The sequence below is a fragment of the Lissotriton helveticus genome, chromosome 10 (assembly GCF_964261635.1).
Source record: "Lissotriton helveticus chromosome 10, aLisHel1.1, whole genome shotgun sequence".
Lineage (NCBI taxonomy): Eukaryota > Metazoa > Chordata > Amphibia > Caudata > Salamandridae > Lissotriton > Lissotriton helveticus.
Genome location: NC_136071.1, coordinates 685,975,237 through 685,988,196, shown reverse-complemented (window position 1 = coordinate 685,988,196; position 12,960 = coordinate 685,975,237). Strand labels below are relative to the sequence as shown.

Genomic DNA, 12,960 nt, shown 5'->3' with positions numbered 1-12,960 from the left:
TGTGCAAACTACTCCAGTTAAACATTTTCTCTTGTTCTGCTACCAAAGCCAGTGTAGAGTAAGGATTCAGAAATGTTCGAACTATCCAGCAACACCAAGATTATTACATCCCCTGAGATGTCCCTTGATTTATAACAAATATATATTCTTCAAGGGAGTTGAGCACGGTTCTTGGGCCCTTAATAGAATGGGTAAAAATACTGATGTTTCCGAATTTTTGGTGGGAGAAACAGACAGTTGGGGAGGTCAAAACAAATTGAAACATGGCATCAGAAAGGACTTAGAGTTGTTTATATACATATTTGTAAATGTATTGGCCAGTTATAACCAAGCCCACTGGAAGTATTCCATTCTGCAGCCTTTTCCACATAATTATGAATTTGAAGTACTTATCACATAAGCCATCATCTTCTGCATAACTCGCAGATTTTAACAATGAGACTAGTTTCAAGCTCAAATGAATCAAGAGTTACTAAAAATGCGTCTGTGCATTGGCGGGCGTTTTATCACAGAGTGACAGGTTACTTTTCTTTTGCTTCATGCTGATTTTAGGTGTTGAAATGAAGTTCATCCTCTGGCCAGATAGTGTAAACATTGTGAAAAGGACTAAATATTGACTAATATTGCAAATCTTTTTTGCTGCATTGCGGCATATAACTTGGGTAACCCTTCTGCATATTTTTGTTCCTTCCTATGGTATAATTCCAGAGCCCATGTTTATAATCTATAGATAGGCCATAAACAACGCATGACATTCTACACACTATTTGGAAAAAGAAATATGTATTAAAAGCCACCTCTAATACAAATGTGAATGTACTAGAAGTACACCAGATTGTAGGGCATCTTAAGGGCTTCCCAACAGTAAAGAAATCCATAGGCTTTTTGCTTCTGGAAATCTGATTATACTAGAATCATTATGCAACTTACCTTAAATTCCTAAAAATATCATAAAGTTACTTGCTAGGATGTATTGTTTTCTCTTTTCTTGGCCTTCCAAGCTGCTATATGGATTGTACATCTGAATTTTCGATCACAGCTGTTGTGGATACTAAAATTATCCGAGCACATTCATATTTGCAAACTTTGTTTAAAACAAACACTGTGGTTTTGTTCGAAATGTTCCCATGTCTACAGACTGTAAGCAGCCTCGTATTTTAGGCCACTTAGTGGTGTAAAACCGGTCCATTCGTAAGTGCAAGGTTCTCAATTTTGAATACTATTATCAGCAGAGTTGAGACGTTTTCATTAATTGGTGGCCATTGATCCGTTTATCCTAGGCTTCCATGACCAATAGTTAGTTATTCCTTGGTAAACATTTTTAAAGGTTTAGTTAAATGGTCAGTAGTCTTCCAGGTGTAAGCACAGTGTATGGCACACAAAATATTGTTTACATGAGTAAACCATGGGTTTCTATGATTTTCCGTCCAAGACATGACATCTGTCTACTGTTAATGAACAAAACAAATCCTGGGGACATTGAGGACAAATTAAAAAGCTTTGCTAAAGCTCCGAGGCACGTGTTGCCAAATGGAAACCTAGTAATGCAACAGTAGAAAAGTAAAACCAATCACCCAAGAATCATTGCAGATGTATGTACATGAAATCTCGGAGAAAGAGTGAAATGCATCAGCTTAAAAAAGGCATAATTATCAGTCACATTAAATGCAAAAGATTATAAACGAAAAAGTAAATGAACACTACTTGAAGCAGCACATATGTCTGATAATTTCTGTACAATACCTTAATGTCCTCAAGATGGAAGATATGCCTCATTACCTTATATAAATAAAGCCGTAGTGTAGTAGGCTGGGCTGCTGTAGGTATACTTAAGTAAATTTTAGCTAGCACAAACTTGTGATTTTGATGTGTTGTCATTGGATTCCCTAGAACGAATGCCCTAATTGTACCTCTCTGTTCATTTGCAACCAAAACAGTTGCCTTGACCTATGCCCCTCCGTGTTTAGTTGAGTTTACTGCTGAAGTTTTCACAACAAATGTGCGATATGAAAATGCAAATGATTGATGGAAGCTGAAAATCACTGTCTGTTAATGCATTTTTGTGCTATTAATTACTTATTGCACATTTGTAATCTATTTCAGCAAAGGAAGATGCAAACTGTGCTGTGTGCGACAGCTTTGGGGATCTCTCAGACCAGCTATTTTGTACTACCTGTGGCCAGCATTACCACGGCATGTGCCTGGATGTTGCAGTAACACCTTTAAAACGAGCAGGCTGGCAGTGTCCAGACTGTAAAGTGTGCCAGAACTGCAAGTAAGTTAGCAAAAGGTTGTTTCTTTGTTTTTAGTGTATTTTCAGTGCCACGCTTTTCCTATTGATTACTTTTGTTGTCTTTATACAACGTCCAAAGGTTTCTGGTAAAATATAGACACGTGCACATCCATCCTGCCACCATCACACACTCCCATTTTTCTTTTAAGTTCTCATGATGCTTCTCAGGTTAAACTTTACATCCATAAGAATTTGACCAACACAAATTGGTGTATCTGTGCTTACTGGATTAGGGTGCTACGCTCTTGATGTTTTGTGAATTGACCAGGTAAGGATCTTGAACTTGTTTAAAATTAATTTGACTAAAGTTTCGATGGAAGTAAGAAACCTCGTAATGACCATGGACTCCAAGCTATCGATGAATGCCCAAGTGACAAACTAGCAAGATCAAGCATTGTCGCTATAAAAACGCTACGATGAATTTTCCCTCATTTGGGATTTCCACACAAAGTCCAAGCTACCATCTCCCTTGTTCTGTCCAAACTCGATTACGTCTATAGCCTCTACCACGGATCACCTTTAACGACCATGAAAAGACTACAGCGGATTCAGAACTCGGCTGCTAGACTACTCTTGCCTATCAAACCTCGAGACCATCTCTCACCTGCCTTGAAAGCCCTGCATTGGTTACCAGTTGCCAGAAAATCCACGTTCAATCTACATTGTATCACCCACAAAGCAATACATGGAATGGAACCGCTGTTCATCAGGAATAAAATCAGCAATCACATTCAACAAAGGATACAAGAAAACACCATGAGTGGCACATCCTTCTCTGTTCAAGCAGCCAAACTATGGAACTCTTTACCCCCAACATAAGATCCACCGACAACCACCCTATCTGCAGAAAACTACTCAAGAATTGTTTCTTCCCCGCATAAGCACCATACGCAAACAGAAATTTACAGCATATCCCTCTGTATATAAGCATTTATTTTCACTATATATATATGTACCTATCTTGCTGTATTGCTTTGTATACACATGTAGAATAATTATGTTTAAAAAAAAATCATCTCTGGTCAACATGTACTTGCTTTCATTGTGCATTTATGTACCTCCATGTACTTGTATCTGTGTGTCTTGTTACTTTTCTCCTGAAAAAGCATATCCAATGCACTACCGTATTTCTCATCCTGTACCTCTACACATAACTTTAACCTACATATACTTACCTCCTTTATGCATTATGTACTTTCAATGTACTTATCACTTTCTTCTAATTTGGCATTTCCAATGCACTACCCTATTTCTCAGCCTATACTTCTATCAATGTATCTTCTAGCCCAACTTTGACTCATCCTAAACTACTTTTCTACTACTCTTTCCAATGCACTACCCTATGTAAATGTAAATGTAAATTGATACTTGTATAGCGCACTACTCACCCGCAAGGGTCTTAAGGCGCTTGTACGAATACCGCTGTGGAACCCATCCTGGCTTTCCCTGTGAGGTGTCCACTCCTGGGCACCCCCAAGGTGGAGGCCAGGCATCCTTAGCGTTGTGGGGGCCGTTGTGGAGATTAAGCAAGCTATTGCCCAGAGTTGCAGAGTGGGACTCCATGATTGGAATAGGCACCGAGGCGAGAATGATCAGGTCTGTGGAATTTTGAGCCCAAGACCCACCGAGGCGGGGAATTGAACCCTGGTCCTGGGCTAGACCTCTGCATCAGGGTCTGCCGCTCTAACCATTGAGCCACACTTCTCACCATATACATCTATCAATATATCCTCTACAGCCACGCTCTCATTTATCCCAAACCCCATACCACTACTATGATCCTCAAAATAACCCTTTCTAAACTCTCTTACTCTACCACTCCCTGCATCATCTGACACCTCTTTTACTAAACCGATCCCCCAAAACAAACCTCTCTAAACTCTTCCCACTGACTCTTCCCCTCCAAACACCCTTTTTACTCACCCAAAAGCCTCCTCCTACTGCTATGACCTAAAAAAAACACTTCACTCTTCTATCACGCCACCATCCGTTTTAATCAAATTAGCAGACTAACATGTTCACTTCTCAAATTCCATATTCCACTATACAAACTCACCACTAATCCTTTGAATTCCAGAGTAGCGTGCTACTTGACAATAAAGCGTTTCAACACCCTATCAGGGTTACAAGTGCTATATAAATGCCTACCTTTTTTCCCTTTTCTACCCCTCCCCAACCCTTCTCAATCCAAATAACTGACTAACATATCTACCACTCAAATTAATTTTATTTGTCCCCATACTAATTCAACACTAATCCTTATGGGTTCCAGGTAGTGTGCTAGTCGCCAAAAAAGCACTTTAAAACCCATCAGGGGTAGCAAGCACTATATAAATACAAACCTCTTTCCCTCTTCTATCCCACCGCCTTTCCTTCTCTATCCAAATAAGTGAATAACATATCCACCACTCAAATTACTTCATATTTCACTATACTAAGTTTCAACACTAATCCTTTATGAGTTCCGGAGTAGCGTGCTACTCTCCAGAAAAGCGCTTCAACACCCATCAGGGGTAACTGGTGCTATATTAATTGAAACCTTTCTTCCCCTTCTATCCCTCCGCTATCCTTCTCACTCCAAATAACTGATTAATATCCACCCCTCAAATTACTTTCATATTTCACCATACTAATTTGCCACTAATCCTTTATCGGTTTCCGGAGTAGCGTGCTTTAACACCCCATTAGGGGTAATAAGCGCTATATAAATACAAACCTTTTTTCCTCTTCTATCCTTCAGCTATCCTTCGGAATCCAAATACCTGACTAACCTATTCACCATTTAAAATTTACCTGCATGTTTCACTATGCTAATTCAACACTAATCCTCTCCGAAAAAATCGATTTGGCTCCTCGTCAGGGGTAGTAATCTCTATACAAATGCAAATAGAGTACAATACAATACTGTTCAACCTCCATTGATCCGAGGGCATCAAAGATGTAAGTGTGACCAATATCTTTTGCTGCAGAGTCATCAGTTCTTAAAATGTGCTAGCTAGGCAAGTAGAGCATTCTTAGTCCGCGATAAATTACTATTCTGCCCACCTGCCCGATCTCGTAACCATTACCTCATTATAACCTACTTCTCAGTCTTTGCCTTTAGTAAGCACTGCATCTTTTGGAAGCGAGACTTGCTGCTTTTCTAGCTGCTATGGAGAAACGTTAAAAAGACGGACAGAGAGGTGGTATGGCCCTGTGGCCATTTCTGTTTTCTGACCCATTTATGAGATCCTCTGCTAGCCTTTCCAGTGCATGGATATGCAACTTGCTGCATGGCACACAACATAGCCAGACCAATGGAGAAAGGTGATAATCAAATAACTCCTTGCAAAGGTAACCAAAAAGTTCAAGTTTCAGAAGGGAGTACGATCTTTGGCTTTCCCACTGCTTCATGATTTGAACGTGAGAACCTCCTCTCTGTTAGGTTGTGGATTGTCTCTTTTGGCTAATATTCTACTTTCTATGCTGTTCACTTCTGTATGGTAAGGCAGCGCATGGAGGCAGTTTGTAATATAACAAGGAATACGGGCGGCAATAGTTTTCTTCCTTTGCTCTTAACTAAGATTTGTGTGTTTTTGTTAGCAGTAATGGGTGCTTTTAAAACTAAATTATGAGCTGATAAATATTTAGGACCGTCATTCCACCCTGCGTCCTCCAGTCTGCCTCCATTCAGCAAATGCATTCTTTTCTTGTCAATTAATCTAAGCAATGAGACCTCTTAAGCCCGAAAACGACGCATCTCTTTTGATTTTTTATTTAAAAACTTCTACTAATAATGAAAGAGGAAATGATACCTGGCTACAGTTATGGCTTATTCCTCCTCTTATTGTTTCTACTGGGAGGAGTGTCAGAATATACAGTCACCTGTGCGTTAGAGTTTAGTCAGTTTTCAAATGTAGAATAGGCAATGTGTGTTTATTATGTTCTATGCCTTGCTTTGAAGGGCGCAAGTAACCTGAGTTGGCACACCAGTCACAACTATCAGAATTCTTGAAGATTTTTTTTTCTCCCAAAAGCACATTGTGGTGTTAGGGTACCTAGGTGATGAGGTTCTCAATTCCAATATCTATGAAATTAACGCTTATTGATGGCACAGTATAAGCTATAATTGTTCAGTTTGAGTTTTATTAACTAGTGGGCTTTGTCGCTACACATATGGGGTAGCATTCTATGTAAAGGATCTTGGGAACTGAAGTATTGCATGACATTTGCTTTTTAGCATATGGGGTTGCATTTTATGTAAAGGATCTTGGAAGCCTGAACTATTGGATGACATTTGCTTTTTAGCATTAGTGTTGTTTTAGTACAATCATTTCCCCCCCACATCTGAGTTAGTGTGGCATAGTATTGTGACTAATTGTGTAGTTTCCTAGTAAGAGGATGGTTACATGTTTTATACTCCTAGGTCTGTAACTTTTGAAAATGTAAATCTTGGTTTGGAAATAAAAATGATATTGATCAGTTCAACATGCCGACTAAGATGGTAAAGGAGAGGTAGGCCACAGTAAATAAAAATAAATCCACTGATTGAGGGTTTTGAGCACTGTGTGCTTGTAACTATAACTTTAGAACAATAATATAATGATAGTTTGTTTCAGTGTTGGTAAATTTTGCAGACTCTTACCACAGGATGTGTTCAGTTTATAGTCGGGATCTTTTGGATTATTTGGGAATTATGTGTAAGGTCTTATTTGATAGGTATACTTCTTGAGAAAGATATCCTGTAATAAAGTTCTTTAACACATGATCTCAGGACAGTTTTACAATCAGATAGAAAATGTTGTATGTTTCTAATTTTATGCCGTTTGTTCAGTTTTTTTCTACATTTAGTTTTAAAAGTTGGAAGATATGTAGTGTTTCAGTTTCATATGCAAATCTTTTTTTGTTTTATTTTGAAGTTCTATCTGTTTTTTTCAGTTTGTCACGGGATCTAGCATCTGGGTGAGACTAATCAGTTAGATGGTGTTAGATATAAGTAAGGTTTTCTTTTTTGAGACTTACTTCGCGGTTTTCCTATTGCTTTCGCCTATGAAGTACACGTATGTGGAAACCTTAAGTGCTAGAAAAAATTGAGATTGGACATCCGTGAAAGAAGTACATCATGTGTCCCCAAAGAAACAATCATACACTGAAACATCAGTTAAAACGGTTGAATTATGTAGGTGAACTGTATTGTTTTTTATTTTAGGCAATCTGGAGAAGATAACATGATGTTGGTGTGTGACACATGCGATAAGGGGTATCATACCTTTTGTTTACAACCGATTATGGACTCTGTACCAACAAATGGCTGGAAATGTAAGGTAAGCTGGTGTTAGCTGTAATGTGGTCAACTCTTTTATTACAGCCTCTTCATTAACATTTTTAGTATTTACTTTGAGTTGTAATAAAATTTGCTGTTGGTTTATTTTATTTGTAGATGTGGCAGCTGGTTCCTAAATTTTTTTGTTATTGATGGAAAGTTATTTTCTGTTGTCACAGTGAAACTAGAAAGCTCCTCTTCGAGGCATGTGAGCTGTAGATCACATGCTTTGCATACTCCTGCCATCCAGTATTGAATCCGGATGTTTGCAAGTTGTTTTTGTCTACGAAGAAGTCTTTCAAGTCAAGAGGTACGGTGACTCCTCCTTTCGATGATAGTGTACATGGTCATCGATTCCATTGTTAGATTGGTTTTTTTCCGCCATCGGGTTCGGACGTGTATTGTTGCACTCCGGTTCAGAATCGTTTCTCGGGTTCCCCTCGAAACTCAATCCACTCTACACTCGATGGTGTTGTTTCAAATGCGTTTCCCACTTCGCGTTTTGATTCGGTCACCGAAATCTCCATTTCCAAACAGAAAGACTTGTGGGCGGCCTTTGGGCCTAACTACGTCGGTCTGGCTCTTCGTCAATGGACCGGACTCCATTTAAATTCTGCCCTCGGTGCCACACCAAGTACCTGTATACCGACTTGCACCAGGTTTGTAACTTGTGCTTTTCTCCAGAGCACAGACAACAAGACTGTGACGCGTGCAACTCTTTTCAATCCAAGAAAACTCACTGAGATCGTCTGGATGCAGCGCCAGCATATCGACCACAAGCCAGATATCTTTGGTGAAGACTCCGAGCATGATGCCCTCGAGCCCACAGCGACCGAGGAAGAACGGGCCTTCGAAGTGTCGGACCCTGATTCAGAGTTGGAGATAAACGTCGACGATGTGCTGCAGGGACAAGGTGACGTGAGTACAGAAAACCCTTTGCTCCGTCCACCCATCCCTCACAAATCTAAGGCTTTTGCACCACCTCTGCCTTCTGGCCAAGGTCGGCAACGAGACGATGTTTCTGACACTCTGCCTCATGGCTCGACACTGAAACATACTGTCTAGCCTTCCGGCTTGGGACCGAGTCAGCCAGCCCAAAGTCACTTAGGAGCTGAAACCTTCCAGTTCCAAGTACAAAGTAGTTTTGAAGCCGAAACCTTCGACACCGAAAACCAGCAAACAGCCTTCGGTCACTCCATCTTGGCTCCAAAATCTTCTGTACCGAAAACCAAAGAAGCCCTGTCTGAACCTTTTGATCCGAATATAGACATTGTTCCATCGAAACCAGATCCAAAGCAAAAGAAACACTATATTAATACTAACACAGGATATGTTCAGACCAAGACACCATCCAAGCACAAGCTTCCTCATGATAATAGTCATTCTAAAATCCCTTTGAAAAAGAAAAATGTTGGTATCAGCCATTTTCATCCACGTCCATCACTTCCTTCTCCTCCCTCCTCCCTCCTCCCCAATTTTACATCCTTTACATATTACTCCTCATCACTTTCCATGATCTCCCCATGGAGGAGACAATACTGATGAGGGAGACACACGTACCAGCGGATCCATGGACAGATTATACAATTGATCCTCCAACGGATAATGACCCTGACCTTTACCCTGCCAAACCGTTTCCACCTTTTCTCTTATCAAGAACTCATTGCCAGGGCTGTACAATACCATGGGGTGGAGCTCCATAAAGAATTCTTAGCGAAAGACTTTCTATTTGAGACTTTAGGATCCACACACAGGTCGAGCCACACACTCCCTATGCTCAAAGGTATGATGAGGCACGCAGATTAGATTTTTAGAATCAATCATTTTTATTGTGTGGAAATCATGATATATGAACACAGCTTCCTGCCTACATCTCAAGGCCAGCAGGGGGAAAAAATGAGCATGAGTACACAGCTTGGAGGCACACAACCCGGAAGCCGGCCGCGTAATAAGTGAAAGTGTAGGACATCTGTGTTGACTTCCAATTTAGAGGCAACCAAACTGAAACCAAAATAAAACAAAGAGAAAACAACATAGACAAAAATCCCCCCGCGAACCCCTATCCCACCCCCCCTCTCCGCACCAGTACTACCTTACGCCGTGAACCTGTATCACCAAGCAGCACTCGCTAAAGGGTCTATACTCAATCTACCAACTTTTGAATGTGACCAAGAGGCTCTAATGGAAGCAACTTGAGGATCTGTAGGTATTTAGGGCATGTCACGTCTCTCAGGTCTTTCGTGAGTAATTGCAAAAGGGGGCCCCATGATTTCGTATAATCTTGACCCTTCCCCTCCACACTGAGCGACATGCCGACCTACACCCATTAACCCGCACGAACGCCTTAGGTGCACGATATATGCACCTGATCCATTGCAAGAATTTATCACCGAGCCCATAGCTGCGCAGCACTGCAAATAAATAGCCCCAATCCACGCAATCAAAGGCCTTTTCGGCATCTATTGATAAGAGGAAGGCCTGTTTTCGGGACCGCTGTATGCTATCGATGAGGTGTAAAAGCCTTTTGGCATTGTCTCCCCCTTGCCTAGAGGGGGTAAAACACTATTGATCTAGGTCTATAATTTTGGCCATACGGGGATTGATACAAAAGGGGGTGGTGATGGACGGAGCATCTGAACCAATCAAACACTCACACCCAGTAAAGAGATCTGGGTTTAATCCATCACCGTTCTTTAGCCCACTCTGCCACCCCTGTTCAGACATGGCCATATGCAAATCAGTCTGACCCTGTGCTTCATGGGAACAGTCCAGCCCAAACTGCCAAGCCATGCCTTCCCTGGACCGGAAATAAGCTTCCTAGGACCGGTTTCTGGCATTTCAGCTGTCTTCAGCCAGGCTTGCTTGAATCAAGTGGCAAAGTGAACAAGGGACTCGTCTGAGCATACCCTGCCAACTTATGGCAAACAAAATGGTACAAAAGGGGGTGGTGATGGTTTCCGGTCCAGGGCCTGGCTGAAGACGGCTGAAATGCTGGAAACTGGTCCTAGGAAGCTTGTTTCCGGTCCAGGGCTTGGCTGAAGACGGCTGAAATGCCAGAAATCTGAAAGAAACAGGTTAGTATTAGATTCCTTACCTTAGACTACCCCCAGGCGTCAGACTGGATCCGGAAACTTTTGCGTAGCAGTACCCTTGCTCGTCTGTAGGCGTCGTCTGCGGCTCCACGTCCGTCGGCGTCGTTGGCGCCGGAGTGCTTAGACGCCGCCCTCGCGCGCTGACTTCAGTTCCTATTTTTTCCGCGCCAGCAAGCGCCGATCCGGGAACATTGGTACCCTTTAATCATTTTTTGACTAAACTTTTTGATCTTGTTTTTCGAACTCGAACGACTCCGACGGTGCCGGTAGGGATGCCCAGGTTTAAACCGGTGTCTTCATTGCCTGGGGCCCGACCATGATGACAAGTCGGGCCCCGACTGCCGGTCCTTGACGTCGAAGGTTAGGCGGGAGCGGTCCCGCAAGCGCCTCGACCTCCGGCAGTCGGCCCGCGCCATTTGAGGTCCCGGTCCGGAAGGAGGTCGAGGGACCGGTTGCGGGGCCGGAGTCATCACGGCTCGGAGGATCGACACCACTCCTCGAGCTCCAAGTACTCAGGTAAGAGGCACAAGAAGTCAAAGAAGCGACATCGCTCTTCCGACTCCCCCAGACGTTCGCGCGACGTGGCCGGGGGTTCGGGTGACACCGCCCACGCGGCTCCGTCGGAGCCGCAGGTGTCGCGGCCTGCTCCATACCGGCCGGTCCTTGGGCAGAACGCGACGCCGGAGGAGATTGACGTCTTCCTCTCGGTCGCTCACTCCTCCGCCAGGTTCCGCGGTGCCTTCGGGCCCCCCGGCCCCGACTGGGAGCCCAAGCGGGCCGGGTGCTTCGGCCCCGGCACCGTCGGCGACTACGGCCCCGGCACCGTCGGCGACTACGGTCCCGACGCCGCAGGACTCCGCCAGATCCGGGTCGTCGCCGGTCGACCTCACGACCTCGCCTGCGCCGGCTGCTAAGGTGTCGCCCCCGGCGCCGACCAGTCGACGCTGTCCCCAGTTTCCCCCCTCGGTCCGGTTCCGGCACGGGAGCGGCGGTGCTCGACGCCGCATTAGAAGCCGATGGGAGATTTTACTTCTATGATCCGGCCCCATCTTTTGACCCTGAATACCAGGAGATGGGTGGCGAGGCGGATTGGGAGGGGTCTGAGGACCCCCTGGCACATGAGTGCCAACCTTATCTGGACTGGGCAGGTGAGCTAGGGGACGCCAGTGGTCTGGACACCTCGCCAGACACTGGCTTTGTCTCCCCTCCTACTGTGGCTACGGAGGAGGGGGCAGCCTTTGGTGTGGTGTTGACGCGGGCGGCCAAGGCCTTATCCCTTGAGCTCCCCGTCGTGGCCGTGAGGACTAACCTCCTCACTGAGGTCCTTAAACCGCAAGCAAGCTCTTCGGAGCCTCTGTTGCCGTTTAATGAGGCCTTGTCTGATGTTCTTCTGGGCACCTGGTCCTGGTCCGCTACAGGTCCTCCTGCAGATGGGCCAGACGCCACCGCCCGGCTCTGGGTGACCCTTGCTTCCTGTCCACCCACCCCACCCCCGAGAGCCTGGTCATACAGCCCTCTAACTCCCAGACCGCATTCCCGACGGCTCCCCCCGATCGGGAATCCAAGAGGTACGAGCAATATGGCAAAAATATGTTCTCTCGGAGTTTGGGGTTGTGGTCCGTTAACACCGCGTGCCTCTTGGGCGGTTATACCCACTCTCTGTGGGACACAGTCGCGGACGTGCTGCCACAATGTCCGGAGGAGGCCCGGACTAAACTCGCCCAAGACGTTGCGGAGGGTCGAGATGCGGCGCGGTACTCTATCAGATGTGGACTGGATACCACGGACTCGCTAGGTAGAGCGATGGCAACGACGGTGGCGATTCGTCGCCATGCCTGGCTGAGGTCCGCCAACTTTTCGGCTGATGTCCAGAACACCCTTATGGACATGCCGTTTGATGGCCGTCGCCTCTTTGGCGACAAGGCAGACAGTGCGCTTGAGCGCTTTAAGACTCCAGGGCTACAGCCAAGTCCTTGGGCCTGTCGGCCCGCGCCAGCAATCTGCTGCCTTTCGCCCCTTTCGTGGCCAAGAAAGGGGCGCCCCCACACTTCCTACCAGCCACAGGCCACAGACTAACATCCAGCGCGGTGGCGGACGTGGTAACCGCCGTGCCGGTGCCCGGGGACAACGGCGCGGCCTGTCCATATCCACCCCCGCAACATCCTCCTCAAAGCCCTCCTAGTCCGAGCTTTCAGGCCCACATGACGCCAGTGGGGGGCAGGGTTCCCATCACCTCCTCCACTGGCGCGACATCACATCGGACAGGTGGGTGC

General features: G+C 44.9%; 1 protein-coding gene across 15 annotated transcripts in view; it reads left to right on the top strand.

Annotated features, from left to right (window-relative positions):
- KMT2C (lysine methyltransferase 2C) overlaps window positions 1–12,960 on the top strand; it is a 1,799,940-nt gene that overhangs the window by 537,449 nt on the left and 1,249,531 nt on the right. For all 15 annotated transcript variants that reach the window (XM_078663231.1, XM_078663229.1, XM_078663237.1 and 12 more), the window contains exons 8-9: window positions 2,104–2,275; window positions 7,482–7,596. In XM_078663231.1, the coding sequence (XP_078519357.1) occupies window positions 2,104–2,275; window positions 7,482–7,596 (287 nt within the window). The remainder of the gene's footprint in view (window positions 1–2,103; window positions 2,276–7,481; window positions 7,597–12,960) is intronic.